Consider the following 27,649-nt stretch of genomic DNA (forward strand, 5'->3'; position numbering starts at 1 on the left):
TCGTATATCTACTTGCGTGTTACCTAGGATAAATCTTCATGGTTCAGCCCAAAGCACTATCACGCTTTTGTAATCCCTCTCAGGTAGAATATTTATTGCCTCATATGAGGTAGGGTCCCTGTTAAAAGGCCACGAAGGAAGCATTGACCATCTAAGCTTTGAAAGGCATAGGGAGCAGAATTAATAAATTCCCTAGGGTATCTACATGTAGCCAAGCCTCCCCTCCCCTCCCGTATAGCAGTCACCCTATCGTGCTGCCATTAATGTCCAGGCGCATCACACATACATCCATGTAGGTAGGTACATATCTACAACACCACCACCACCACCACCACCACCACCACCACATACATTCACGCCCCAAGATCATAGTAAATACACTTGGTCGTCCTAAAATTATACACAAACGCATGCCGACTAGCCCCATCCGTCTTCTCCCACTCGGCGCGCCACGCCAGCAGCATCTCGTGGATCTCGCGGAGATACCTGCGCTCGTTCTTGTCGACGGACTGCTCGGCTCTGCGCCAGGTCTCGGCTTCCGACAGCGAGGTCTCGTGTATCAGGTCCAGGACCACGTCCGACGTCTCGACGGCCGCGATCGGGCCCTCGAGGAACGTCTGCAGGAGGCCGGCGGCGTTGGCCTGCGCTTGCTCGATCACGACTAGGCGGTTGAATTTCTTGGACTTGGTGCCGGCGACGAGCACGCTGACTTCCTGGTTCGGGTTCGCGGATACAGTGCCGCTTTGGGCGATGGGGGCTGTGTTGCTGCTGCCGCCGGCGTCGGATTGCTTTGCGGTGGTTCCGCGCTCGCGTTGCGCGGCGCGGAGCCAGGGTAGGAGTTGGGATGTGGAGATCTCGGCGTCCGGGACGTCTTTGCGATCCATCGTCCTGACTTTTAGTATGTTGTCCTGCTTTATAATGACGATCCATGAATACGTCTCATCGCGATTCCTCGACGTGAGCTCTTCCGGCGACCGGGAATCCCGAGCTAACTCGGCGTTGATGTCGTGGGACCATAGCATCGAGAGGATTTCGATACCTACCGTACGAAGAGTTTGCGCGTCAAAACTGGCTACCAGTACATCACACTAGGAGATTGTTAGGTCGTGTCGAGGTATGGTATAGGTACAGTAATATTGATGTTAGACTTACTCGCTTAGTATTAAAGATTCCGGATGTTTCTTCCTCGAGCTTCTTTAAGAATTTCCCACCAGATTTCGGTAGCCGTGCTAGCTTTTCCCATGCCAAGCTGAAACCAACTGCGTGAGGCCCTTCTCCTATTTTTGGCCGATGTGCTTTGATTAAACTATCATAACGACCACCAGCGGCAAATACATCCTTGAACTTTTTATCATAAAGGCACTGGAATAGTATTCCACCCGAGAAGAAGTTCTCTTTAATGCTGCTTAGGGGGTTAATGTAAATTTTCGCATGGACGCCGAGACGTTTCGTATATTCGACTACATCTTTCAGGTGGGCAAGGGTCGGTTGTAATTTTTCATACATCCGACTTCCCTCGAAGATTGCCTTGAGCTTAGCGAATGCCTTAGCTGGGGTATCTAGCATTTTATTAATTTTCTGCTTGAACTCTTTGTTGGGGTTTGGGGGTTAGACGCTTACCTCGGAAATCAAATCGTCGGAGATCTTCAATACTAGTTACAGATATTCCGATCATAGGTGAACGAAGCTCCGCCCGGATCTTTTGAAAGGTGTAAGAGTGGATGTTTAGCTTGCTGAGAGACTCAGCTGCCAATTGCCTTGCGGTCAAATCCACGTTACAAAAGTCAAATATAAGCTGCAATAAATCAGAATGACCGAGATGGAAGCACATTGGTGATGTCGAGGGGAACGCGTTTATAATCTCGTCTAGCACCTTGATAACCTCGGCTTCTTTCAAAGCTAGATCTAAAGTGTCTGTAGAGACGATGTCAAAATCAACTTCGCCAACCATGAGAGGCTGTCCGCCGTTCCGCCTGTCTCGGTAAACATTACCGAAGGTGAAAGATTTCCGAACTTTTGAGATATTTGTATGTTTAGCCAATGCCCTAGCATTCCCAAGCATGAGGTCAAACGGCAGCTGGACTACCGTGCCGTTCTGATCTAATAGTTGAACGATATCCTGATTCGGGGAGTAATGTGGAGAGCGGGGATAGAGCGAACTGCGAGGTGTTTCGACTGCGCCATGACGGCGAAACACCGATACCAATTCTTGCTTAACCGCACTTTGATGCAGTAACTCTGCCGCCGTAGGATTAGGTGTCGTCATATCCCACGCGTAATCTTTCGTAGGCTCTAGGGGCGCCGAAAATAGAGCCGAAACGACTTTTGGATAATAAGGAGAAGCAGAACTGGTAAGACTCGCAAGCGCCCTCCGTGTCGTCTCATTCTCCATTTGGATAGGCAACTTCCCACTTCGTAACAACTCAAGGCTGCTTGGACGCTCTTTCACGTCGTGCGTGACCAGAGATAGTACAATATCTGATTTTACTTTATCACCGGGCTGGAAGTCGTCAGGAAGGAGAGAAGAGGTTCCTAGTTTTCCTAGCTTGTCCGCTCTCTCCATGCCTAGAATCGGATGATAACACATTTCGAAGAATATGATCCCAAGAGAATACATCTTGAATTAGGTCAGAAAGGAAGGCTAGAGGATAGAATGATCGGGCGACTTACGTCGACTTTTGAGGTGTATGAACCCCCGCCAGCCCTTCGGACTTCAGGGGCAACATAATAAGATGTTCCAATGCTTCTTGTCAAATCGCCCGTATCCAAGCTACCAGCGGCTGATTTATCGACAGCAAAATTACCGGCGGTAGCCAACCCAAAGTCGCCAATTTTAACATTATTAACCCCGTCAGGGCCAAGGCCGATGAAGACGTTTTCTGGTTTAAGATCACGATGAACTATATTCAGGCCGTGGATATGAACTAAACCCTCTAAAATCTGGCGAAATAATCTCCAGACCTCCTCGGCTTCCTTCCAGAGGTTCCTCTGGATAAGATCCCGGAGCGTCTTACCTATGAGGTCAGTAGTCTACAACCAGTTAATAAGTGGTAGGATGAAAAAGCTTACCCTTTTATCACAATACTCCATGGATATATACATCACAGTCCGATAATGTCTTTGGCTACTCTTCATTCTCGTAGGTGAAGGCATGGAATCATGTATTTCGGAGTTCACATCTGACTCATCATCATCTTCGTCTTCCTCCGTTTCTTCATCGTCCTCGACTTCTGAATCATCGTAGCCAAATTCTATATTGGGATGACTCGATGATATGAAGTCCAAACCACCAGTACTAGCGGCGAATTGGATATCAATGCCTTGAGAAGCGGTACCCTTGGAATCAGTGTTGGCATCTTCAGTTGATGTATCTCCTTCAGAATCCGGCATGTCAAGGATTTCTTCTAGCCAGGTATTGTAGTATCTCACGACTGCTGGGTGACTTAGCTGAGAAAGTAGCCTAACCTCTTTCAATATTTCAGTAAGGCTTGCCTGGGAACGTTGGGTAATCTTCTTAATAGCGTAAATTTGACCATCGAGCTTTTTCCGCGCCTTAACAACTTCACCAAACCCTCCCTTACCTAGCCGTGCTTCTTCAACAAAGTCTTCCTTATACCTTGAAAAGGTCGCCCCGCGAACAGAGGAGTCGCGCCTTAATCTTGTAGGCAAGGCCTGTGTCAACGAGCCAAGAGACTGCGAAGGGGAGAAAACGGCAGAGGTATCGTCGATAATGATAGGGGCATCAGTTGCTAAAAACTCACTAGAGCTCAACTCAAATGCACGAGGACGCTTCTTAGGATCAAGTTTGAAAAACCTAGCCACTAATTCGTGCAATGATCTAGATAGAGAAAGCGATTCCATTAGAGCAGCTGGAGACTGGTATTTCTGAAATACATCTAGGCCAAATATCATTTGTAAGAAAACGACGCCTAGGTCCCAGATATCAGTTTTTTGAGTGAATTGTGGTCGTGAGCTCCCAGCGACCTCTGGTGGCAACCAGTAAGTAGACCTTGCTGCATTCGCTGACGAATTCTTTTGAGATCTATGGGAGAGATTGTGCATTTCTCTCTGATATGCCACATCTGAAAGCTTGGGAATGACATCACCAGTTGGCTCTCTAAATAGGAGTATGTTACCGGGATGGATGTCTTGGTGGGTAATTCCATGACTATGCAAGTATCCCAAAGCGTCGAGAAGGTCTGCAGTCCACGAACGAACCTTTCCAACATCAAGTCTTCCTGCAAGATCTAACAGCTCACCAAGTGGTCCTTTATCTGCTAGTGGAGTTAAAAGTCGGGCGGTCCAAGTCATTGACGCCGACTCGGTCTCTCCGTGGTCTCGGTCGATCCGGAAATTCAAGAGCTCAAGAACGTTGCGATGTGATAACTTCTTGGCCGACTCTAATTCCCCTTCGAGAACCTGTAACTGCTTCTTGAATTGAGAGGATTCCTTAGAAGTTGATCGTAATTCGAATTCTTTGAGAGCCAAACTTGGACCGTTTCGTTCGCCAGAAATCTCCGGCCAGACGATATATGTGGTTGCTACTTGCCCTTTTCTAAATTCGCTTCTTCCAGTAACGATATTAAAAAGAAAAACATTACCAGAGGCATCGGTAACTTCGCATGTCTGGTCGAATTCAACTTTTCCAGCTTCTAGGATACGGGAGTCTTGGGTATGACTTGAAGCAGTTAGAGTTTTGTTTCTCTTTTTAGATTCCTTGATCTTCGTTCGTTGTCGGTCTACCTCCTTCTGTATCATATCTTGCATCACTCTTTCCTCTTCTTTTATTGCATCTTGTCTCTTACGATCCTCCTCTTCTTGCTGCTCTCGAGCTTGCCTTGCCAATTCGGCTTCGTGAGCTGCTCTCTCTTCTTCCAATGAGGGCAATTCCAGTCCTTGAGCCTTGGCCTGAGCAGCATCTTCGAGAATATCTTGAAGGCCTTGTGCTAACTCGTGTATCATAGGCTCCGGCTGCTCAAGTGTAATTAAGGATTTAGGCTTTGTCTCGATGAATTTTTGTAGCTTAAACACAGTAGACTCTTTTAGACTTCCCTCATCCTTAAGGCTGAGCAATGGCACTGACTTTGGATATGTGGCTGTAAGTACAACGCTCAGAGTAATAGCCACCTCTTCATCAGATAAAGCCCTAACACGAATGTCAAAGGACGGCTCGGACTTCATCCACGCACTATTGGCAGCTTTATGCTCGATATAGTCGTCGCCGTAGATGGCTTGAAGAACCATGATTTCTTCATTTTGAACGTCAGTATACGGTGTCTTATGACCTACGTCCGGGCTGGCGGGCTTCAGCCCGGGGTAGTTTGAATCATTATTGGTTTTGGTTGTGAGCTGCTGGGGCCCTTTCCATGGAGTAGTTGACTTCCAAGCCATTTTGACATTTCAGTATCATTCGTGGATAGTGTAAACAAACGAATGGAGACTCATACAGCCGGAGCTGTATGCCGTCTACTGAACTCTGGCCATTTTACAGCAATACTTATAATATAGAAATTTGTTATATTGATAATTGATAGCGGTGTAACAAGTTCTAAGTCTAAGTCGAGGCTGAGATTCACTGATGGTGGGGTGAAATTCATACGTGGTAACCGGCCTATGATTTCCACGTGCTAGCAAGGTTAGGTACATCCTAGCCTTTATTATAGGGACATGTACATCTGTAAATATTTTAGTGGATACATTATGGGGCTGGGGGGGTCTATTGACATGGTGTCAGCAATCATGATAAGGGGTGGACATAATGTCGGCCATGCGCTTGTCAAATGACTGTTACTACTGTGATTGGCTAGTATATGTAATATAGTCACCCTTGGGGGTGGTCATATCTAAAATATAAGGATGGCCAGGTCTGAAATAGCTACCCTACGTACACGATTATATCTTGTTGTAATTGTATTACTTTCGAAATACTGATATATTGGGAAAGAGTCATCCCTTGGATATAGTTACCAACGGTAGTCACGGTTATCTAATCGACATATGTCACGTACGAGACTATGTCAGGCCAAGACACGATGTCAGCCCAGGTAGGTAATATATTAAAATAAAATAAAAGAATAGAAGGCCCTATATCAAATTACAGAACCTTGAAGATATATATATATATATAAGGTAGGTAGGCATATAGCACAGGCACAGGCACATGTAAAAGTCAATTGAAAAGATTACGTTGAAATATCACGAGATTACGGGCTACGCATTTTACCATTACACTACGAGGTTTACGAATACGATTAAGGTTTATTTTATTGCAGTATATATGCATACTATGGGCCCTTATTTAACCTGTATATACCCGGGGCTGACATTGTGTCCTGGCCTGATATAGTATTGATATTGACATTATATTGATACTGACATCGTGGCTTTACTGACATTGTGGTGGATATACTGGCTACCTGGACATCGTCAACAGGCCTGGTAATTATGGCGAAATAGACAGTACCTCTGACATAATAAATACCTTGACATACTGTCGATTAGTACTGACTTGTAAGTACCTGTAATGAAGTCGGTACAACAAGCCTTGCAGACATCATATCGACCTGTTGACATGGTCTTGACACAATGTTGGGGCCCTGTAATTATGTAATTACACCGACACCTTTGCTGACATAATGTCAATAGACCCCCCCAGCCCCATAATGTACATCAAGCAAACATTACATTAGGTACATTAACCTCAATCTTATGTAAGCTTATCTCAGCAGTGCATCAACATTCAATTGTACATGAAAGTTTGGAGCTTAAAAAGACTTTTGATTATGATTGAGGAAAGTGCGCATCTTAAAGAAGAGAAAGTTTCAATGAACGAAAAACTGTGACTAATTTACATAGCTTCTGTAATATGCACAGATAGCTCTTGAACTTAGCAGGTGGTTTAGGTTGGATTTTAAGCACATGTGCTAGCGTGTTAGCGCATTAGCGTATCAGGTGGGTCAATTGAAGTACAGCGTCGGATGCGTTGCCCCAGATCTGCAGGCTGGCAAAGTAAACATATAACCTTTCTTCCTATTGAAATTCACATCGACTTCAATTCTACACTTACACAAGTACTTATCAAATATTTGGCGCAAATTATTAAATCCTTTCGCATCGAGCAAAAATGCTCGGGTGGGCTCTCAAAAAAGGGTTCCAAGGTGCCACTGGAGCGAAGGACGCGTCCGGTGGTAATGGTAAGCCGCCTTGTATTTACTATATTGTTGACACTCGCTAATTTCCTATAGAAGATACAACACAATTCGAGGCTCCAGATACGCCCGCTCCTGTATTTGCCGCTCGAGCATTCAGGAATGCCCTATTTGGAACATCTCGCTCCGAAACAACTAATAGCAAATATACGAAGAACAAAAATGACAATTCGACACCAAATGACATAACTTCCCCGACCAAGCAGTCCCCAAGCAAGCAACCGACTAGTATTCTTTTAACTCCTGGTACAGGAACTGCACGTCGGAAACGTGTCTCATTTAATCATGATGTTAAAGCTGGTAGTGGTGGTAGTGGTCCTGATGCTAGCCCCCTTGCCTCAGCGCGTCTACGAAGGAGATCAACATTACAGCAGGCATTAGAAAATTCTCGCTCGGCAAGATCTAAAAAGTCTATCGAGAGAGAACAAGAGGAGCCCCCTTTAAAATCAGTTGACGAGGAGTCCGAAGAAGAATGGGAAGATGATATTTGCGACCGTGATATAACAGTGGATCTTAACGAGCCACACTCAGAGTCTGGCAAATATTGGAAAGCGGAGTTTAACAGATACCGCGATGAGGCAATGGCCGATATCGAGCGTATGGTGAAGTTTAAGGCTCTAGCCAAGTCCTACGCCCAGCAGAAGGATGCCGAGGCACTCGAACTGGCTCAAAAACTAAAGGATGAACAACTAAAGGTAGCCGAGATGGAGGAGAAGATTGCTGCTATGTCCTCCCAGACCACAGATAAGAGAAGACGTGGTAATGATCGCGAGGACGCCACTCTAGCGAAAGATTTAGAGAAGCAGACTGCCCTTGCTACACACTATCGGGATCAAGTGAAAGAACTCGAATCACTCATTCAGGAACACAAAGGCGAATCCAGTTCCAGCCAGTCCGATCGCCGGCGTATCGATACGTCACCTAAGACTGAAAATACACTTCTTGAGGTCAGCCGAGAACTAAGACGAGCGCGATCCGAGTTAAGGCAGATGGACAAGCTTCGCAAGGAAGTCAGCAAGCTCAAGTCAGATCTAAGCGCAGCAGAGGAACGAGTGACAAAACTACAAGATGAGCATGTCGACAGAGGATCTACCGACTCTACGCAAGTAAAGAAGTTAGAGCATAAACTACAGGCAGTTAAAGAAGAGTCCCATCAAAAGGACCGTGAGATTCGGCAACTGAAGAAGGATTACGAGACCCTAAAGAACGATGCCAAATCTCGGACTGCCGAAGCTATACAGGTGTTGCAAGCGAAGAACGACAAGATTGCCGAGCTAGAGAGTACTATCAAAGCAATTGAGGTCGCGAATCCCTCGATTAAGGCGACCCGAGCTCTGAAGTTGGGTATCGAGTCGCTCAATAAACCCTCCAAATACGAGAGTGACAACCCTGTACGCAATCTCAAACGTTCAGCCTCGGTTGAGGATGTCACTCTTGATATGACTCAAAGATCTCTACTTGGGCACAAGGATGAGTTTGATGATACACCCAAGGCGATCAAACGCAACACTTTCCTCCCCTCTGATTGGGCGAACAGTTTTAAGGACATTAAGAGCCAACTGAGAAAGGACAAGAAGGACCAGGTAGAAACCAGCAAGCGTGAGAAGGACTTAGATATTACCCCGCCTCGATCCGTTACAAAATCCAAGGCTCCACTATCAACATTCGACTCCGGTAGAGCCATGTCCAATATTCTCTCAAACAGAATGAATCAGTCAACAACGAGGGATACGATGAATTCAAGAGAGCTACTCGATCAAAAGCTTGCTGAGGCACGTGCAGCTCGTGCAGCCCGCGCAGATCGTGCAGACCGTGTGGATCGTGTGGATCGTGTGGATCGTGTAGACCGCGATGTTGAGATGCATGGCTCTTTAGAGAGGCTAACACCACGCCGTTCGAGACCAAAGTCTTATAGCGGTCGTTCCTTTTCTTCGGGCAGCGAAGGGCTTGGTTATGATCTCGTCCAGGACAAATTCGCCCGTCTCGGAGGTCCCGAGGCAGAGCACACTTCGGGAAATACTTCTAGATGTACCTTACCTGCCGACCGACAAGCTGCAGCTCGAGCTCGCTTGGAGCAGAAGAAGCTCGAGAGACAGCGGAACGGTGGTGGTGGTCGCGACAAGGAGAATATCAAACCATGAGGCTAAATCTTATGTGGTGGTGGACGAAGACTGTAATGACAGGTACAAGCATATGGCACGGTTGGGGACAAAACTTGGGGGGTTATAATATGGCATTGCATTGGAGGAGTTTGGTATTTCTTTTTGGCGTTTTCCCTATCCCTTGTATTTGGCACAGGTACGGGATTGCTCAGGTTTAGGTCGAGGAGTTAAGTTAGTGGAGATACCAGCCTAGAGATAAGGCTTTTTGTAAGATTAAAGATTGCCATGAACTTGAATGCTAGTTAATGGAAATGGATTAAGTTATTCTTTTTCCTCGTTACTTCGTTACTACCTACTTACCTAATATTAATTATCCTAAGTGATGAGTAAATCCCTCTTCTAATAATGCCATTATGGACCCGACCTTGAACAATGAGTCTCAGGAGGTACTCGAAAATGAAATCGCAGATTTAGAACTCCGCCTCCAAAGAGCCAAACATCGGCTAGCGAAATCAGATACCGCAAATATCAACAAACCATCTCTTTCCTACCCATCATCACAATCCGCACACCACTACCTCCTCCTACTCTCAGACTCCGCCCTCCCACTAGGATCCTTCGCCTTCAGCTCCGGACTAGAATCATACCTAGCACACACGCGGCGCGGCCCCCGGCCCGGCGGCCCCTCATTCTCCACCTCATCGGCATCTGCATCTCCGTTCTCATCCTTCCTCCCGCTGTCCGTATCCTCGTACGCCAGCACCACGCTCCCCTTCGCGCTCGCCGCCCACCGCGACCCGTCGCCGGATACGATCGTCGGCCTCGACGACGCGCTGGACGCGGCGATCGTGTGCGCCGTCGGCCGCCGCGCTTCCGTCCAGCAGGGCCGCGCGCTCCTGGCTATCTGGGAGAAAAGCATTGCTGCGGCGGCGGATCCGCACGGGACGCTGGTGCCGTATGCGGAGGTGCTGCGGGCTGGCACGCGTATGGCTGGGGTAGAAGGTGGTGCTGGTGATGAAGTACTACTACCGCCTCCCGCGTCGGCGCACCTGGCGCCGCTTTTCGGCGCCGTGGCGGGCTTGTGCGGGCTTAGCTTGCGACAGACGGCGTACGTGTTCATGCTAAGCCATGTTAAGGCGCTTGTTTCGGCAGCTGTCCGAGCGGGGTTATTTGGACCGTACCAGGCGCAGCGGATTCTGGCAGGCGGCGAGGTGCAGGGTCTACTGACGGAGGTAATTGCGCGGGAGTGGGATACGGTGGTTGAGGAGGCGGGGCAGAGCGTGCCGGTGATGGATTTGTGGATTGGACGGCATGAGTTGCTGTATTCTAGGATATTCAATAGCTGATGAGTATGAAGCATGGGGAATAAAAAAGGATGTGGTTACGGTCGAGGGGGCGGAATTACGACAATTTGAGGGCGCTTTGGGCGCTGGTATCTATGATTAGGTATGGAACGGTAGTGCATGGTATTATATACAATTTAGCATGTGTCTGCTTGCTTATAAGAAGCAATGTGATCTATCCATGCGAAGCCTTATTCGTCGTCTTCGCTATCGCTTCCATATGCTACTAACGGTCCCGACGATGCTACTGCCTTAGCTTTCGGGGCCGTGGAGACATTCGATGTCTTTAGGGCTGCTAATGTGCTGTTTGAGAAGATTCCTCCTTCCTGTTCTGCGGGCTGTTGTCGTTCCCCGATTATAGCCTCAATGCCACCACCAGCTTCGCCATTTTCTAACATTAATCTTTGCTCTTGCTCAAGTTCGTAACCTTGTCTGCCCGCTGGATTAACTGCCTGCACGCCACGGGCGAAGTACACATCGTCGGGTGCCTCGTATCCTTCTAAGCCAAAGCTACTCTCGATCTTCCGCCGTTTCCTTGCCTCAGGGTCCCGACCTTCGATCTCGGCCACGAACGCCTCCGGCAACGCTCTTCGAATAGCTTCGGCAGCCTGTTCCTCGATGCGTCTCGCCTCTCTTGCCTGCGCCATGGGATTTGGGTCTGATGTAGCCCACCGCACGTTTAAAATCTCCTCGTGGTCTAGAGATTGGTGTGCCATTGCCTCCTTTGCAAATTGGGCATTGGCTTCGTTGGTATATGTTATAAAAGCCACGCCGCGGGTGTTCAATACGCGTATACGTTCGACCTGGCCCCATTCGGCGAAGTGGCGAGCAACAATCTCCTCGATATCGTCAGTAACGTGTATCCTTCCAACGTAGATGGTGCGGTTTTGACGCATAAAGCTGCCCACGCCACCCATGTCATCGCGATAATCGGAATGCTTGTCGCGGCCGAAGCAGTCGACGTTGGGGTTGAATAGGTCGTGGATGCCCGGAAGTCGGTGTAGGTACTCGCAATCCTGGCCTTTAGGACAGATGCCACGCGCGAAGAAAAGACAGAAGTAAGAGCCTGTAACTTTATCGGCGCGTGTGTAGCCGCTATCCTTGGCGATATTGCAACGACCTTTAGCATGGGTTTTAGAGAGATATTTATCCTCGCGGTCACCACCTGACCACTTGTTGTACCATATGTTGAAAATTGTACCAGTTTGCGGTGGAGGTTCGGATGTTATGAAGGAGGAGTCGACTTGCGGTCGCGCGGGACGTTTCTTGCGAATAATCTTTTTGACTTTTTTGGGTGCTACTACAGCTACCTCCGTAGATGGAGTCTGATCGGGTTCTCTTTCTTCTGACATGATGAGCAACGTTGGTTTGATGGAGGTTTGGAAGTCAGGCTGAAAATGATTCGAGTTATGATGCGAGGCTGTAAATTGATTGACTAGAAATGTTTTCTTGAAATGTTAGTATTCGTTAGTCGCATTTCGGATAATGGGGCAAACTAAATATTCGTTAAAAGAGATTAGCCTTAGCTTGATTTTCCCCAATTTCCCCAGATTACTCTAAGAATATAGGTCTTATCGATAACTCGGCTGTTCCTCTTGGCTCATGTCAGCTCTTGCAGCTAACCCTCAGGTAGAAGCCGCTCTGCTGTTCCTGGTTTGATCCCATCCAATAGACGCTCGTAACAGCTTTATGATGTTACGCGGACCCCGCTAGGCGAGGCGCGTACCTCGGTTTATCTACGTGAAGCTAGTATTTTATCATTCCATCACCTCGGAATAGGGAGCTTTCTCCAACTTCTGTTTAGATATTTAAATTCATAAGTTCAACAGCTTTCGGCCCACTTAGATATTTAAATATATCAAATTATTAAAACATCCAATTATTAATTGTATATTACCCAATTAATCTATACAATATGTCTGCCAGGATTCCTGATATTGTAAGAGAAGTTAACCACATATACTCAATATACAATGCTCGAGCTTACAAAAGCTCATAGGTAAAACATCGCGTTAGCGAAAAGGCGAAGAATACATTGGATATTGTCGCCAAGTTTGTTGAAGAAGAGTGTATACCGTGAGTTGTAAAACTCGCTCGCATTTGAACCATCGCTGATAATTAAACCGACTAGAGCGGACCCAGTCGTAGACGCCCAGATCGGCGAAGGTTCTTCACGATGGGAAAGCCACCCTCCTATTATCGAAGAGCTAAAGGCGAAAGCGAAGAAGTTAGGGCTGTGGAACATGTTTTTACCCAAGGGCCACTATAAGGAATCGCCAGGCTACACGAATTTGGAATATGGCCTGATGGCCGAGTGGCTGGGAAGATCAAAAATAGCCTCCGAGGCTACCAACTGCGCAGCGCCAGACACAGGAAATATGGAGGTCTTAGCTAAGTACGGCAACGACGCTCAGAAGGCCCAGTGGTTAAAGCCCTTGATGGAGGGTGAGATCAGGTCAGCCTTTCTAATGACCGAGCCCGATGTCGCTTCATCAGATGCGACAAATATCCAGCTTAGCATAAAGAAAGAAGGGAATGAATATGTCCTGAATGGCTCTGTATGACTATCCTCTATTTTTAGTGCTATATGTCATACTAACGAATTCTTAGAAATGGTGGTCAAGTGGCGCCGGTGATCCCCGGTGTAAGATCTACATTGTGATGGGCAAGTCGGACCCCAACAACAAGGACCCGTACAAGCAACAGTCGGTTATACTTGTCCCGGCAAACACAAAAGGCATAACTATTCACCGTATGCTTAATGTCTACGGATATGATGATGCGCCTCATGGACACGGTCACATTTCTTTCCACGATGTACGAGTCCCGGTGAGCAACCTAGTCCTCGGTGAGGGTCGTGGCTTCGAGATCATCCAGGGTCGTTTAGGACCAGGTCGAATTCACCACGCAATGCGCAGTATCGGCGCCGCCGAGCACGCGCTTGAGTGGATGTTGATGAGAATCAACGACCCTAAGAAGACTCCCTTCGGAAAGCAGTTGAGGGAGCATGGAGTTATCCTGGAATGGGTCGCCAAATCACGAATAGAAATTGATGCGGCACGATTGATCGTACTCAACGCCGCCGTGAAAATGGATGACCTTGGCCCGAAAGCGACGTTGAAGGAGATCGCCCAGGCAAAGGTACTCGTCCCGCAGACCGCATTGACAGTTATCGACCGCGCCGTCCAGGCATTCGGTGGAGCAGGCGTCAGCCAGGACACGCCTCTTGCGAATAGCTGGGCGCTTATCCGAACTTTGCGGCTGGCTGACGGGCCAGATGAGGTTCACCTGCAACAAATGGGCCGGAATGAGAATAAAAGGGGCAAGGAAGTCTCGCAGAAGCTACTTTGGCAGAAGGAAAAAACAGAACAGCTGTTGAAGCAGAACAATCTGAAGCGATTTCAACCCGGGTCGAACATCAAACCAAGGTTGTAAGATAATCACAGGCGCAATTTAAAGCCTATATGTATATTATAGTCATTCTATAAGTAGCTTACTATACTAAATGCCGATTATATATTTGGTTCCTCTTAATTAGTGCTGTTATGACCTTTTTCTATGCTATAAACGTAACCCGCTCCTTATTGTTTCTATTTCCTCTAATGCTGATATGCATACAACCTAGACTAACGCCATGCCTTAATAGAATCTGCTATTAGCTAGGTACCGTAAGAAATGTTTGTCCCTCAACCGTAAAGTGGAGCTTTGATTGACTTAAATCAAAGCATGATAAAAGAATTATAAAAAAGGCTCCGATACTAGAGTGGTTTGTATGGATATCCCTGATCTGTTCCGACCGATGACAGGGGCAGGATCCTGGCTCCCCTTAATCGATTGTTTTAGATTCTACACTAAGTGCCTAGGCAAGCTATGCGATGGCCTTGGTTTGCTATGCTTATTGCTTGGGGTCATCAATCAATAAAATTTTTCGCCTAGATTTGAAGCCCCTGTTCAAGGAAATTAGACACGTTGATGTGAGGATATTAAAGTAGTTTAGTAACCCTACAACACCCATAACACAACATCACTATCTAATAACTCTCATATACAAAGGGGGTTCGAAATTATTCTACACAATGGCGACCATAAATCAGCCTCAGCGAATAACAATCCGAGAGCAAATTAAACAGAAAACAGATAGTATCCTCGAGGACACATCCTGGAACAAACTCCCTAGAATCACAATTTATGATAAACAATACATCGCTAACGTATGGCTTCAAACGACTACCAACTCCAGTATCTTAGAGCATGGAGACTACCTAATTCCGATTGAGACGGAAGTCAAACATGGTGTCCATCGGGAAAAGAAAGGCATCAAGATATGGCTCTGTCATCACTGCGATAAGTTAGGTCGAATCAAGATATTCAATGGTGCTTCTACGAATGGCGCAAAAGCCCATCTGGAAACCAAGGGGAGAAGTGGCCACGGCTTAGTCGTAGGAAAGCGTGGGTATAACTCAATCGTTTCGGGTTCCCAGGCAAGTCCCTTTGGTCGTGATGTTCTCCAACAAGTTCAAGAGCAAGGACTACAAGGAAAAGCCGAGATATATAAGGCTATGTTGCTCAAACTGATCATAATGCATGATATCCAACTCGATACTCTTACAAAAGAGGCTTTCAAGACGTTAGCTTGCTATTTTTCAGGAGGCTTGCTTGAGGGATTCCTTCCTGACTCGGTCTCTACTGTTCAATCATGGCTACTCGAGGCTTTCCAAGAAGGTCGCGCTATCGTTAAAGAACAACTTCGAGGAGAAGCCCGGTCAAAGATTCACCTCTCTTTCGATACGTCGCTATCTCCTTACAAGAATAAAGGGGTTCTTGCCGTCGTGGCACACTTTGTTGACAAGGACTGGAAACCAAGGGCGAGACTCATTGGACTTAAGAAGGTTGAAGGAGCTTATAGCCCCGAAAACATAGCTTGTAGCCTCATAGACGTGATTGAGGAGTACGGGATCTATGAAAAACTAGGCTTTTATGTCGCCAATCACCATACCAGTTAGTGAAAGCATTTAAGCCGCTCTATAAACTTTTTAGCTAATCTTTGGTAGGAAATGACCAGGTTTTATGTCTGTTACTACGACATTACAACTCAGACCTTACTGAAAAGGATGCAATGAAGCTCGTTGACCAAATTCATGTGCGAAGCTGCGACCACGTCTTGAATACTACGGCGACGAATTTCGTATACAAAATCAAAGACAACGAAAAGCATCGATCTATTGCCATTGCTAGTATTGAAAACGGCTACAGAATGAACACTTTTATTCGGGGAACTCTAGAGCGGCGAAACGACTTCCGCCAAGAGGCGATGAAAACAGAGAGCGTAAGAAAGCTGGTGAAAGAGGGTAACGTTAGGGAATTGGACGAATTCCTCGACGAGGATGAGGAAATAGATACCATTGACCCCGATACGGAAGGCGATGAATGGTTTAACTCATCTTCCTCGAGAGGTATATGGGATATTGGTGAGGGGAAGATAGAAGTGCATAATTCTAATGTGGCCAAAATCGAAGGGGATACATGCTGGAACGGTGTGCTCAAAGGAGTTCAGAGTACCCTGACGTTTAAAGAGGCTATCATCAGTTTTACTGATAGGTATGACTCGGAAAAGGGACAGACGAAAGGACGGATCAATTTGAGTGAGAAGATCTGTCTACAGGATTGGGAGTGTCTAGGGGAAGTTGGAACTATTCTAAAAACGATTGACGACTGCACGATTCCATATATGGATAATGTGGTGGACCTACCAATGGTGATGTCTCTACTATATTGGCTTCGAGGTCATTTCCTCGAATACTATTCTGTATTCAGCATTTCGGACTCTACTCTTGATTCAGAAGTTTGTTCCCACTCCCGCAACCCCTCTGATCTTGGCTAATTGAATATTGACAGACTGACCCCGAGGATTGCTACTCTATTCCAACCTCTCAAGCTGCCTCCCAACAATCTCTCCATACGCCAACTCAACGTGGTATGAAACGAAAGAAGTCGATCGATGGACCACACGAAGAAGTCGCAGTTGATATCGACACGCGACAGAAGAAGAAGACAAGTGCAGAGAGGAAGAACGATGTCGGAGAGCAGGGTAGAGATGATATTCACGATGGTTTGAGACGTGTAAATAACGTCCTACAAGAATATTGGGATATGTTCAACGGGATGCCGGCGTACTGGGCTGCCGTTGTCTTGGACCCCAGCAAACGCCTCAAAAAACTTCAGATAAAGGGCCCTCAATTAGCCAAGGAGATCAAAGAAAAAGTCCTGGCTTACTGGAGAAGCCATTACGCCGATCCTGCAACCCTCACCAAATCTAACGCTGAAGCGGTAACGTCATCCTCGCAATTGCATAGTCCGAAAAAGTTCGCTTGGCTATCGCACTATGACAGCCCCGATTCGGACTCAGAGGATGAAGACGAGTTGGAATATTACTTAAATATGGAAAAGACTGGATTCAAACGCGGCCAAGAGCCCCTTTTATGGTGGAGGGATCACCAAACCGAATTTCCACGCCTGCATCAATTTGCTCTTGATATTCTTTCGATTCCGAGTACGTCTATGAAGTGCAAGCGCATCTTGAAACAATCGGAATCGGCAATGTTTGAGTCTCGACGGACGGAGTATAATATGTTGGAGATCACCCAGTGCCTGAAATCTTGGTTGGAAGAGGTAGAGGAGTGAAGATCGGGAGAAGCTGGAGGAAAGCTTCTAAGGAGCCAATTCAATAGGTTAGGAGTCGAAAGACGATAAAGGTATGGTTTATAGACAAGTGAGTTCGTTTTATTAAACAGTTTAATCCGTTCTTAAAGGGGTCCCGAGAATTGTTTGACTTGACTTGACTTGACTTGACTTGGGTACTTGTTAAGACAGTCACGTGCTACGGCGAAAAGGATCTATAGCCATACTTTTGGTTCTAAACATTGTTTTCTGAGGTAATACGAATACGTGTTGATGCTTAGTTGTATTATTGTGTGTGTATCTAAGGTTTAGAAAGGTTCGGTATTTATGTGTGGCCCAACAACCGCAACTTCCTTACTACTACATACATCCATCTATTTGGCAGGTGCATCCCACATTTCCTATTATAACAACATAATTACCCGAAGCCAATTGGAGGGGTTCTTGAAGGCTAACTAAGACATGCTGTTGGCATTTAGCAGGTACTATAAGGTATCTGCGCGCAAAAATATATGATTAAAACTGCTAATTAGAACCTGCTATCCAGCATGACTGGTAGGCAACTATGACCTCTTCACCCAAGGTTAGGCATTTTATTTTTATCCAAGAAGTCTCTAAGTTGCGCGACGCCTTGGATTCCTAGGGGAAAGTTAGTAAGATAGCTTGAACATAGGATTGCGGATATGATCTAAAGTAAAGACGTACTCTGGAAAGCCGCGTAAATTCGTCGAAAACTCGAGAAGCTGTTCTAGACGCAGTTCCCATGAAAAACTCTGTATCTATACCCCTTGAGAGGCAGAGGGTCGCCACAACAAACAGACGCATTATTCTTCTTCCTTATTAAGCGCCGCATTTGCAGCCACCCACTTTGGGAAGTCGTGAAGGAGAATGAAAGCATAAGCTCATGGTCAAGATATAGCGCAAGACTGAAATATTGTCGAATTCGCTTTCGTCATAGATGTTGAAGATGGCGTTACTAAGATTCGAAGAAGTCTCAAAAGAAAAGGTCTCATGTTTCCATTTTTAATAGTGATAGTGTTATGGGTCACTAGTTAGGAACAAGTAATTTGTCATTGTTAGACGCGTTGTTGTCTGTTGTCTGTTGTTTGTAGATGGTGGAATTGAGCGCTTGCATTAATCCGAAGTTCTTTGAATGTGGTAGAAGTGGTTTTGTATTAAGGATGTGTAAGGTTGTTGATTTTAAAAGTCTACGGGGGCCTCGTCTGTTTATATATCCAGTCCTAAGACCTCGTTCCTGCCGTTGATGTCTTGATTGCGACTGCCTTGGTTGTAATTGCCTTGATACCTAGCAGGTGACTTACGACAGCCGCAGCTGCCCACGACTGTAATCCATTCTGACGACGTGGACCACCTGCCAACAGGTATGTTACATAGTACATGTCAGATCCTGGAAAGTAGCAATCAAAGTTGCCATGTCCGGATTATACTTTTTGGTTGGACCTTGGCCGATTTGTTATTGTAAGGATTTCCTGGGTAGGTCATGTTATTAGTAAGTCGAAACGGTTAGAAATATGTCTGTTGATTGTAACAGTAGGAAATTAAGTAAATGAGTCATAATAGTCATATTGTTAAACCATGACTTTAGTATGTTGTCCGGAATGTTTCGTTGCTAGGATAATAAAGCACAGATGATTTGGCGCGGAAAGTTGTTGATGAGATAATGTTTGACGTAGTTGTGGTGGTAGCCGTGGAGAATGTTTACATACAGTAAATCAGCCCCACATGTGTGCATAGAAGCATTAAAGAATTTCAACAGTGTACATTGTACCTAGTCACAAAGCTGCAACCACTACGGGAAGCAGCCCGGCAGCTAAGAACAGTGACCAGGGATCCTAGCCGTTGCCAGGCCAACTCGCTTTATTTTCTTCCCGGCAGGTCCACAGTCGAACTTTTTCTCTACCATACCCCCACCTGACTTCTTCATCTTTCACATGTACACTCTTTCATAAAAGACTTTGTCGCATTCCTTGATTACACAAAATCTTTCTACATTTCCACACCACATCCTCAAACAATTGCAACTGCTACATCCAACGATCACCATTACAAGTACGATACTCGCTACTCAATCTTGCTACCTCTACAGCCTCATTGATTAGCTTCAACAAACATCTTTGGTGTTCCTATTCCTCACCTACGTCTTCGTACTTCGTACTTCGCAATCTTGCAATCTGAAACCTTTATAAACCTTTCAACAACAACAATTCGATCTCGATACAATGGGTGCTCCTCTAGCTATCAAGGACGTCAACGCTTCGGTCCAGACCCAGGACGCGGCCGCCATGGATAACGGCAAGCCTAACAGCGCCCAGACCTTGGAATACCATCGCCAGGTCCTGCATTCCAAGATGGAGGAAGAGAAGTACGGAGCCAACGTCACCAATTCAGCCACCTCCACCTCCGTAACTGTCACTGTCACCAGCGTCGACGCGGCTATCCCTCGTGCTATGAACCCCCAGTATCGTCGCCTTGCTAACTCGGATACCACCAATGGCAGACAGCAGGAATACGTCTCTCCGTCGGACAACATCATGAGCCCCTGCACCGCCAAGCTCAGCGCCTTCAAAGGACGAGCCGTCAGCAAGTAAGTTTTACAGTCCTTGCCATATCTTGTCTCCTTGGCGATATCCGGTATACTAATTATTACTTCTACGTAGGACCAAGCCCAAGTCTCTCTTCGCCCAAACATCCGCTAAGAAGTTCGATGGCAAAGATATCTTCGGCGGCTCCAAGACCGTCCTATCCCAGGCTGGACCCCAATCCGGAATCTAGCTGCCAACTAGCTACTTGGTTCCCCTCGGTTTAAGGGACGGCGGCGTTACGGATCACTCTTGTAATAAAATGGCTTTGCTTTAGGATGGCACAGAGACCTCACCACGGCGTTGGTGGAAGGGTACTATAGGGTACTATAGGGTATTCAGGGGTAATTCTAGGGCGGGAGTGTACGACGATACCCATTTTTTGATGGGCGGACATCATCAATGATTCATGAATAATTCACTGCCTTACTTCTTCTCATTCTTTACGTATAATTGCGTGACGAGATTGATTATGCTATTATACTATGCCTTGTAACCACTGACTATGTATACCACGTCCTCGTCGGCCACTGTATGTCCCAGACCAACCCTCTGCGGAATATGTCTAGCACTTGCGCCCCATACCAAAGCATACTTGTATGTATCCTTTAAGGTCCGATGAATTCGGTCGCAAACGTCTTCGATAGTAGCGTTGCTACGTACGATGAGCGCTTCGCTGAAGTCGGGGTCGATGCCTTTCCGCTTCGTGTAAATTCTGATCAATCGCAATTCCTTCCAACACCGGTCTACCACGTCTTGAATGCCCAAGTCTAACTCGCAACTCATGACGACGGTCTGCGGTTCGCGCGCTAACTTGTCTAAGAAATCGAGGGAGACGCTGTCTATCTTGTTGTAGACGTAAAGACACTTTATGTACTTGCGATGGTCTTTCATGATGACATCGATCAGATCATCGACTGTCGCCTCGTCGTCTCGAACCAGGACTTCGCAATTTAACATCTTGTAGTCTCTCAGAATGTTGAACACCATCTTTTCGTCCAGGTTCTTCGGAGATGACTGGAAGTTGATCTTCATGCCGCCGGCTTTCTTGGCTTTTAGATATATGTTCCTGTTTTTAATCAATATTATGTACTACAAGATAGGGGTATAAAAGCCCAGGCTAAAATCTCGCACTATAGTTCTTAAAGCAGTATAAAGATTTTAGCCTAGGCCCTTGTAGTCTGTTAGCTTACGGTGGCTCCCTATTTAATCGAATCCCTACAGCTTCCAGTTCAGCTTCTAGCAGGGCCCTTTGCTCCGCCCTCTTCGTCGCATCGAGAACCATAAGGATGAGATCACTCGTCTTAGCGGCCGAGATCACTTGTCGTCCTCTACCCTTACCTTCCGCAGCGCCCTCGATAATTCCCGGCAGATCGAGCAGTTGGATTTCCGCACCGCCGTACTCGAGCACACCGGGGATAGCTGTAAGGGTTGTGAAGGCGTATGAGGCAACTTCAGATTTCGTTTTAGTCACCTTTGATAAGAACGTCGATTTACCGACGGATGGGAACCCGACCAGCGCTATTCGCGCGTCGCCGCTCTTGCTAACATCGAAACCCGCGCCGCCTCCTCCGCCTGCTCCTGGACCGGGCTCGAGGAGCTGCGCTCTTAGACGTGCGAGTTTTCTGAAGAGGCGCATGGTTAGATTATCTCGCCTATTGATCTTAGAGGCGCGGAACTGTACCCTTTCAGAAGTCCAAGATGATATTCTGGTAACTAGCGTTAGCAACCGCTGAAGTATGATGGTAGTGGTAATAGTCTTACCCGTTGCCTTGTTCTCTATATACCGATTAATAAGTCAGAATATAGGCTATGCGACAGACATAACGATGTGCCCTTACTCTGCGTCCTTTTCATCTCATCCTCAATCCTAAACAAAGCAAGTAAGTACATGAAGGTTCACTACTTGTAATATGTTGATAGACTCACTCCTTAATCTTTTCCGTTATATTCACCATCTTGACGGCTTTAGATCCTAAGGATCTAGTTTATGAATTGGGTACAGTCAGTCTATAATCGTAAGTCGTTCATCGACGAACAATGTCTAATTTCCCAATCTAGGGTCGCAGATATAGGCAAGATTCCTTCTCAGAATTAAAGCCAGTAAGGTTTCAGAGCTAACAAGAGCCAGACCTGATAGATATTATATATATAGAATGTTGAAGTCGCGATTCTAGCCCGTGTAGAGTCTCACCACCCCACTTCGAACGGCAGAATTTCAACGTGGGGTTTCTTTAGCAAAGTATTATTTCTTCACCGCCTACCTTATTATCGCTTATACTCGGGACTAAACAAGGATAATTGGTACGATGATTGGTACGAATGGCTTTTCCAACTATGTGAATATGTGACCTGATAATAAATTTAATAAATATGATATGGATTCGAACAAACTTTATTTAGTAAATGCAAAGAATTTGGGCACTAAGAAGTCGGCTTCATGGGATACGGCGGAATGTGTGCCTAGTATACCAGATGTCTCCCATTTATAGGTACAAATTAAAAACGGAACAAATAATCTCCGTACAGCATCAGTGGTTTAGTGGTAAAATCCATCGTTGCCATCGATGGGCCCCGCGTTCGATTCGCGGCTGATGCATTTTAGCTTTTTGCAACCTTCTTCTAGAGATTGGTTGAGGAATATTTTTGTTTATTGACGAAGATGCTCAAGAACACTGAGGTCATATCTACCTCTTAGAGGTAGTCGACTTACCTGTTAGACTGCAATATTCTATACTTTAACCCTACGTTTCTGTAGTTCCTAGTACTGACGGTGCTCAACGTGTATAATTTAGTATTGCAATATATATCAGGAGTAAGATTACAAGACTGTACTCTTGATGATTCTACTTTTTTTCTACCTATGATTTATAGATCATTTAAACCAAAAAGACATCATAATTCAATATCACGGCGCCAAGGACTTATATAATCAGACCCGTTGAAAAATAGACGATCATCCCCATATCTAAAACCACCGCTCCTTGCGCGCTCAGTGATCTACACTTTGCCATTCCGGCTAATTCGTCTTTGGCCTTGGCTACCTTCATTCTCGCACCTTATTCAGAGACGCCTTGAGATGTTTTGATGTAGCAAGCTGTTAACATCAGGTGTCATGACTGCTTACAAAGAATGTTTACTCGTGAAAATGATGTGCTGTTCGCTTATGCTGCTCGATTCGAACAATTTCAATACCTACCAACCCTATCGCTAACACCACTGCTTTTAAGACGTGGCTATGAGGTATATTATACTGACTCTGACCCTCTGGCTGGGAAATATTGTTGCCGAGCCTCAGCCAAGCGATATACCGAACTGGCTTAAGAATTACAACTTCAATCCTCCTGGAGAATGCAATTCTAATCCTGCGGGTCCGTTGAACCCCCGGGAAACAGATTTCACGTGCCCTCTCCTTGTTGATGATGAGACCGCGTTTGAAAGGCGTTCATGGCTGCCTTGGACATTTCCTCCGGTATGCGCGGAGCCTGAGAAACAGGGTAGCTCAAAGTTGTGCGTGTTCACTTATATCAACCTTAGAGGAGAGGTAGGAATCAGTCTCGTCACCACACCGGAGATTGCTGCCGGTGGTGTTGGTATTCTTGGAGACCCGGACCCATTGTGGGATAACTGGGCGAGAGGCCGTCCACTTGTCGTATCCGATCCACCTCCGTACGAGGTCAGGGATCTAGAGGACAAGGGCATGGGAGTTATTGCGAACCGTACGATTCGTAAGGATGAGGTCGTGTTGTTGAGATATCCGGTCATCCTTCGGATAATGGATTACAGACCATGGAACACCCAGGACGTGATGAAATTGCTTCATCGAGCTGCTGTTCAATTACCGCAAAAAGAGGGAATGCAGATGTTGAAGCTGGCCCATTCTAAAGGAGGCTACATCGTTGAGGATATTATCAACACAAATGCATTTGGTGTGCTGCTGAACAGTGCGGATCATTCGGGTTTATACCTTGACGTGTCGGTAAGTGACAAGACATGAATCTAATGTGAGCACTACTAACTTGCATCGTTGACAGAGGCTAAACCATGCTTGTAAACCAAAGTAAGTCCCCCCTAAATAAGATACCTGAAGAGAACTGCCGTTAATACCCTTCTTAGTATGTACAGTCGGTTCTCATCGACTACACTAGGAATGGAGGTTGTGGCATATAGAGATATTGAGCCGGGCGAGGAACTAACGTTTAGCTGTAAGTATTTTCGATTTTCGACCTGAACCTAAACAAAGCATCTAACATAAAAATAGACCTGCCATTGAATCTCCTATCAGAGCAACGTCAAACTCTCATCAAGGAATGGGGCTTCAACTGCACATGCTCACTATGCACCTCCCCCGAAGCCTCAGCAGCCTCAGACCGCCATCGGAGTCGCCTGCAAGAACTACTAGCAGAGCTAGATCTCCCCGAGATACGGAACCGTGCGGCTGTCAGCAAGAGAGTCGACGAGATACTAGATTTGTGCGAGAAAGAGTCGCTGCAGGCTCAAGTCGGCGACTTTTACACCATCGTCGCGGAAGTCTACTCCGGTATGGGCGACGTGGATTTGGCGAGGAAATATGCTAAGCTGGCGATTGAGGAATTGTCGCATTATGCTGGGTATGATCATGAGCGTACTAGGAGTGCTGTTGCTTTCTTGGAGGTTTTGGATGGATGAGGGTGTGTGTAGAGGATGAGTGATATATTAAAGAATATATTACTACTTAGGTAACTAATAAAGAATAGAATCGAACTCCTTTAGATTACTATGATCACTTCATCTACGAGGCTAGGTCCCCGCTTATTAATACTCTCATGTATGGCTAGGTGTCACTATTTTTGGAAGACGTGGAATAGTTACCTAGCCAAGGTTCGTTCCAGCCTCCGGTCTCTCACCAGATGCCGGATCTGACTGGCCCAGCCCAAAAATGCCATAGCCCTTCTAACTTCTTGTCTTTTGCTAGAGATGATCTGCACAACATAAGTATAACCCATACTGAGCAAAATTATGATTTGGTGACGTATTCATATGGCTAGTTGGCCATCTTATAAATAGGTAATTATAGAAGTATATCCGATAATGCCTTCGCGATTATTGGGCATTTATATTCGAACATTTCGTTGCGTTTTGGCCTTTCTTACAATGTGACCTCCTTTTACGTGCTTTCGTATGACAGTTCTTACCCACTCACCCACCCAGGTAGGTGTGTTTTAAAAGATTCACCAAAATATCCCAATAAATTTACAAAGTGAGGCAACGAAGTGTTATATATCCTAAATTGACTCTATCACATGAACAAATACTTCAATGAGCGTCGGACTCATGAAATCGCATCCCAAAATCCTTTTCTAGAGTAGTTTTATCCTCAGAACGCCCGTATCCAGACATCAACTACTCGACGCAACTGCCCAAGGCCCTCACGCTTCAGCGAGTTTTCCCTCGACCTCTACATCGGCTATAGGACACGTCGTAGACTCGCCCACTTGCGACGGCTCGACCAGGCACGCCCCGGGAGACGCGTCTCTATTCAAAGTGACCTCGCCGGACGCCGAATACGTCTTCTCGTCCCCTTCACAAGTCCAGCTGCTCTGGATGCTCAAGACGAGAGTCTCCATGTTGAGCTGGACGGTGGTGTTTAGGGGGCTTGGGCCGAAGTTGAGGCATTCGTGGGTGGAGGTCGGATCGTAGTCGATGACCTCCCCGTCCGCGTTGAGGCGGTATTCCACGTCGCAGTCGGCTAGAGTGTTCGTGGGAACGTGGCGAGCGAAGAGCTCGACTCGGCCACTCTGACCGCCGGGCCAGTCCGAAGAAGCGGCGTTCGATAGTTTCCAGTTCGGTGTTGTCGTCGATAATTCGGTGCACTCAGCCCGTCGAACATGGGCAGGGGCGGCGAGAGCTTGTCCCGCGAGGGATAGGCAGAGAGCAATGCGTCCTCGCATAGTGTCTATTCGTTTCGATTTTGTTTTAACTAATCGAGATCGTAATATTTTCGCTTTAGAGTTTACGGAGATTTACGTGAGAGAGATTTGGGGATGCCGACGATGTGAAATTCTTCCCCAAGCTCTCAATTTAATATCGGGTCAGGATACGTATTTCTATTTAGCCTTTATTATTTGCTCGTTACATACGACTCACTTACCCGCTAGGCTGTATCTAAATTACTATAATTGTTGAAGCTTGATCTTAATTATATGCTACCTCTTTATCGTATTGCAACTGTAGGCTTGGTATCCCTGTGCTTGCCACGCTTCTTGAAGGGTATGTCTAATAATAACCCACCATATAGATTAGGTAGTGTGGCCTCTTTATTATAGTATTAAAAAGAGTCTAGAACTTATGTTATTATTTATCGAGACTCCTGCGCGGGCAAATGGGTGTGCAACTCTATTTAGACAGCCTCGGCGATGTTTGGCGGGCTTTTTTCTTGCACTTTACTAGGCGAGGTGAAAGTGTTGATAATAATATAGGAGTGGGGTTTAGTCTACTATTGTGAGATTACAAAGGAGGTTTTATATGGTATCTAGATCACGAGCACTTCAGTTACTTCTCTTTCACACCGAAAGTATTTGTTGATATTGTTGAAAACTCTAATATACCCTTTAAAAGCCCTTTTATACGCCTCCCCTAAGGAATCATTTTTATTACGCTCTATACTGGCGCCGGAATATGGCAACGCATCGGTCTCCCTTGATGATATCTAGGCTCCAGATTCTTCTTCCTGTAGCTTAAGAAACTGGATAGCGTGTTCATATCGAGCAAGCTCAGCCCTTTCCGTTAGTTTCGGCAGCGCTTGGGTTAAGTTCTTCAGTAATAAAATCGTCTTAGACATTCCATCGCCCTTGACACATGATGCCGTATTAAGAAAGTAAACAATTGTTGTGGATATCTCAATAAGATACTGACTGAGTTCATGGGCATGAACCCCCTTTCGAGCGATCTGAATACGCTGAAGAATCAGCCCCTTTAGAGTCTCACGACTTTCATTCGAAGTAGATTCTACAGCGTTTAAAATCGCTAGAGCGAAAGAGTGCAAGCGGTTGGGATTAGTTCCTTCGGCTATTGCGAATAAATTGACAGCAGCGTCAAAAATCCTCCCAATGTCAAAATCGCTTAGATCGCTCTGTTGGGAATTGTTAAAGTCTTGTGCTGACTGGCTTCCTTCTTCTTCTGATGACTCAAGCGATGCCGTCCAGCGAAATCCTAAGTTTATGGTGTCTAGAAGCGCTTGGGTTACCACGACAAATCCCTTCTGGATAGCCGCCCTGAGAGTCCCCATGGCCGCAATCGCTAGTCCGAGAGCTTTATCTCGCCTCTTGGCCGTAATATGTTTCTTATATTCATCCCATCTGTGGTTGAGTATTCCGCTAATCAGGTCGTCCATTTCAGCTTCAACTGCCAAGTTCCATAATTTCGCCCACTCTTCGTTAACCTTATCCATCAAGCTCCTTTTTGGGCTTAATGCCGCCCCTATTACGAATTCTAGGCCGGCTTGGCCGCATATCTCAGCGTTGATCCTATCCCTTGATCGGACGGCAGCCGAGAACCTCGTTGAAAATATTCTGATGATTTCCCTCACGGGTGCCTGTCCTTGTTCTCCAAGATCTTCTACGCCGTTGACAGCCGAGACCCAGAGCTTTGAAAGACTGAATGATAAATGTTTGAAAGCTGCTCCACGCCCGGCGGATGTTAATAACAGTTCTATACCGACACTGGCGAGTCCTTCAGCC

At 46.2% G+C, this 27,649-nt stretch overlaps 10 protein-coding genes across 12 annotated transcripts; 6 read left to right on the forward strand and 4 right to left on the reverse strand.

Annotated features, from left to right (window-relative positions):
• Positions 1-353: 353 nt before the first annotated feature.
• Positions 354-5,391, reverse strand: GL218_08194 (Serine/threonine-protein kinase GCN2; the record flags this gene model as incomplete). Its single annotated transcript, XM_033584987.1, has 5 exons — positions 354-1,088; positions 1,153-1,559; positions 1,621-2,617; positions 2,671-3,009; positions 3,070-5,391. 5 exons carry the CDS (start codon positions 5,389-5,391, stop codon positions 354-356), a joined length of 4,800 nt encoding a protein of 1,599 aa, XP_033440920.1.
• Positions 5,392-7,123: 1,732 nt separating this feature from the next.
• On the forward strand, positions 7,124-9,349 carry GL218_08195 (putative urease accessory protein; the record flags this gene model as incomplete). The annotated part of the gene is made up of 3 exons (XM_033584988.1): positions 7,124-7,193; positions 7,245-8,599; positions 8,678-9,349. The coding sequence occupies 3 exons, from the start codon at positions 7,124-7,126 to the stop codon at positions 9,347-9,349; spliced, it is 2,097 nt and encodes a 698-aa protein (XP_033440921.1).
• Positions 9,350-9,723: 374 nt separating this feature from the next.
• Positions 9,724-10,656, forward strand: GL218_08196 (putative urease accessory protein UreF-like; the record flags this gene model as incomplete). The annotated part of the gene is made up of 1 exon (XM_033584989.1): positions 9,724-10,656. One exon carries the CDS (start codon positions 9,724-9,726, stop codon positions 10,654-10,656), a length of 933 nt encoding a protein of 310 aa, XP_033440918.1.
• A 188-nt stretch (positions 10,657-10,844) lies between these two features.
• Positions 10,845-12,005, reverse strand: GL218_08197 (Pre-mRNA-splicing factor CWC2; the record flags this gene model as incomplete). The annotated part of the gene is made up of 1 exon (XM_033584990.1): positions 10,845-12,005. One exon carries the CDS (start codon positions 12,003-12,005, stop codon positions 10,845-10,847), a length of 1,161 nt encoding a protein of 386 aa, XP_033440919.1.
• Positions 12,006-12,568: 563 nt separating this feature from the next.
• On the forward strand, positions 12,569-14,088 carry GL218_08198 (Acyl-CoA dehydrogenase family member 11; the record flags this gene model as incomplete). The annotated part of the gene is made up of 4 exons (XM_033584991.1): positions 12,569-12,592; positions 12,653-12,729; positions 12,785-13,211; positions 13,264-14,088. 4 exons carry the CDS (start codon positions 12,569-12,571, stop codon positions 14,086-14,088), a joined length of 1,353 nt encoding a protein of 450 aa, XP_033441021.1.
• A 1,819-nt stretch (positions 14,089-15,907) lies between these two features.
• GL218_08199 (transposase) lies at positions 15,908-17,334 on the forward strand (the record flags this gene model as incomplete). The annotated part of the gene is made up of 2 exons (XM_033584992.1): positions 15,908-16,495; positions 16,549-17,334. The coding sequence occupies 2 exons, from the start codon at positions 15,908-15,910 to the stop codon at positions 17,332-17,334; spliced, it is 1,374 nt and encodes a 457-aa protein (XP_033441022.1).
• A 2,237-nt stretch (positions 17,335-19,571) lies between these two features.
• On the forward strand, positions 19,572-20,124 carry GL218_08200 (uncharacterized protein; the record flags this gene model as incomplete). The annotated part of the gene is made up of 2 exons (XM_033584993.1): positions 19,572-19,936; positions 20,010-20,124. 2 exons carry the CDS (start codon positions 19,572-19,574, stop codon positions 20,122-20,124), a joined length of 480 nt encoding a protein of 159 aa, XP_033440947.1.
• Positions 20,125-20,414: 290 nt separating this feature from the next.
• Positions 20,415-21,889, reverse strand: GL218_08201 (Ribosome-interacting GTPase 2; the record flags this gene model as incomplete). Of its 2 annotated transcripts, XM_033584994.1 has the most annotated exons (6): positions 20,415-21,000; positions 21,125-21,556; positions 21,616-21,640; positions 21,696-21,710; positions 21,773-21,801; positions 21,861-21,889. In XM_033584994.1, the coding sequence occupies 6 exons, from the start codon at positions 21,887-21,889 to the stop codon at positions 20,415-20,417; spliced, it is 1,116 nt and encodes a 371-aa protein (XP_033440949.1). The 2 variants fall into 2 exon arrangements, with proteins under 2 accessions (XP_033440949.1, XP_033440948.1); XM_033584995.1 differs by having other exon boundaries at positions 21,125-21,710.
• Positions 21,890-23,169: 1,280 nt separating this feature from the next.
• On the forward strand, positions 23,170-24,599 carry GL218_08202 (the record flags this gene model as incomplete). Of its 2 annotated transcripts, XM_033584996.1 has the most annotated exons (4): positions 23,170-23,910; positions 23,966-23,991; positions 24,048-24,136; positions 24,193-24,599. In XM_033584996.1, 4 exons carry the CDS (start codon positions 23,170-23,172, stop codon positions 24,597-24,599), a joined length of 1,263 nt encoding a protein of 420 aa, XP_033440944.1. The 2 variants fall into 2 exon arrangements, with proteins under 2 accessions (XP_033440944.1, XP_033440945.1); XM_033584997.1 differs by lacking the exons at positions 23,966-23,991; positions 24,048-24,136; positions 24,193-24,599 and having other exon boundaries at positions 23,170-23,928.
• Positions 24,600-25,339: 740 nt separating this feature from the next.
• On the reverse strand, positions 25,340-25,861 carry GL218_08203 (uncharacterized protein; the record flags this gene model as incomplete). Its single annotated transcript, XM_033584998.1, has 1 exon — positions 25,340-25,861. The coding sequence occupies one exon, from the start codon at positions 25,859-25,861 to the stop codon at positions 25,340-25,342; it is 522 nt and encodes a 173-aa protein (XP_033440946.1).
• Between the last annotated feature and the right edge of the window lie 1,788 nt (positions 25,862-27,649).

This window comes from Daldinia childiae (assembly GCF_008694065.1).
Source record: "Daldinia childiae strain JS-1345 chromosome Unknown Scaffold11, whole genome shotgun sequence".
In the NCBI taxonomy this organism is placed as follows: domain Eukaryota; kingdom Fungi; phylum Ascomycota; class Sordariomycetes; order Xylariales; family Hypoxylaceae; genus Daldinia; species Daldinia childiae.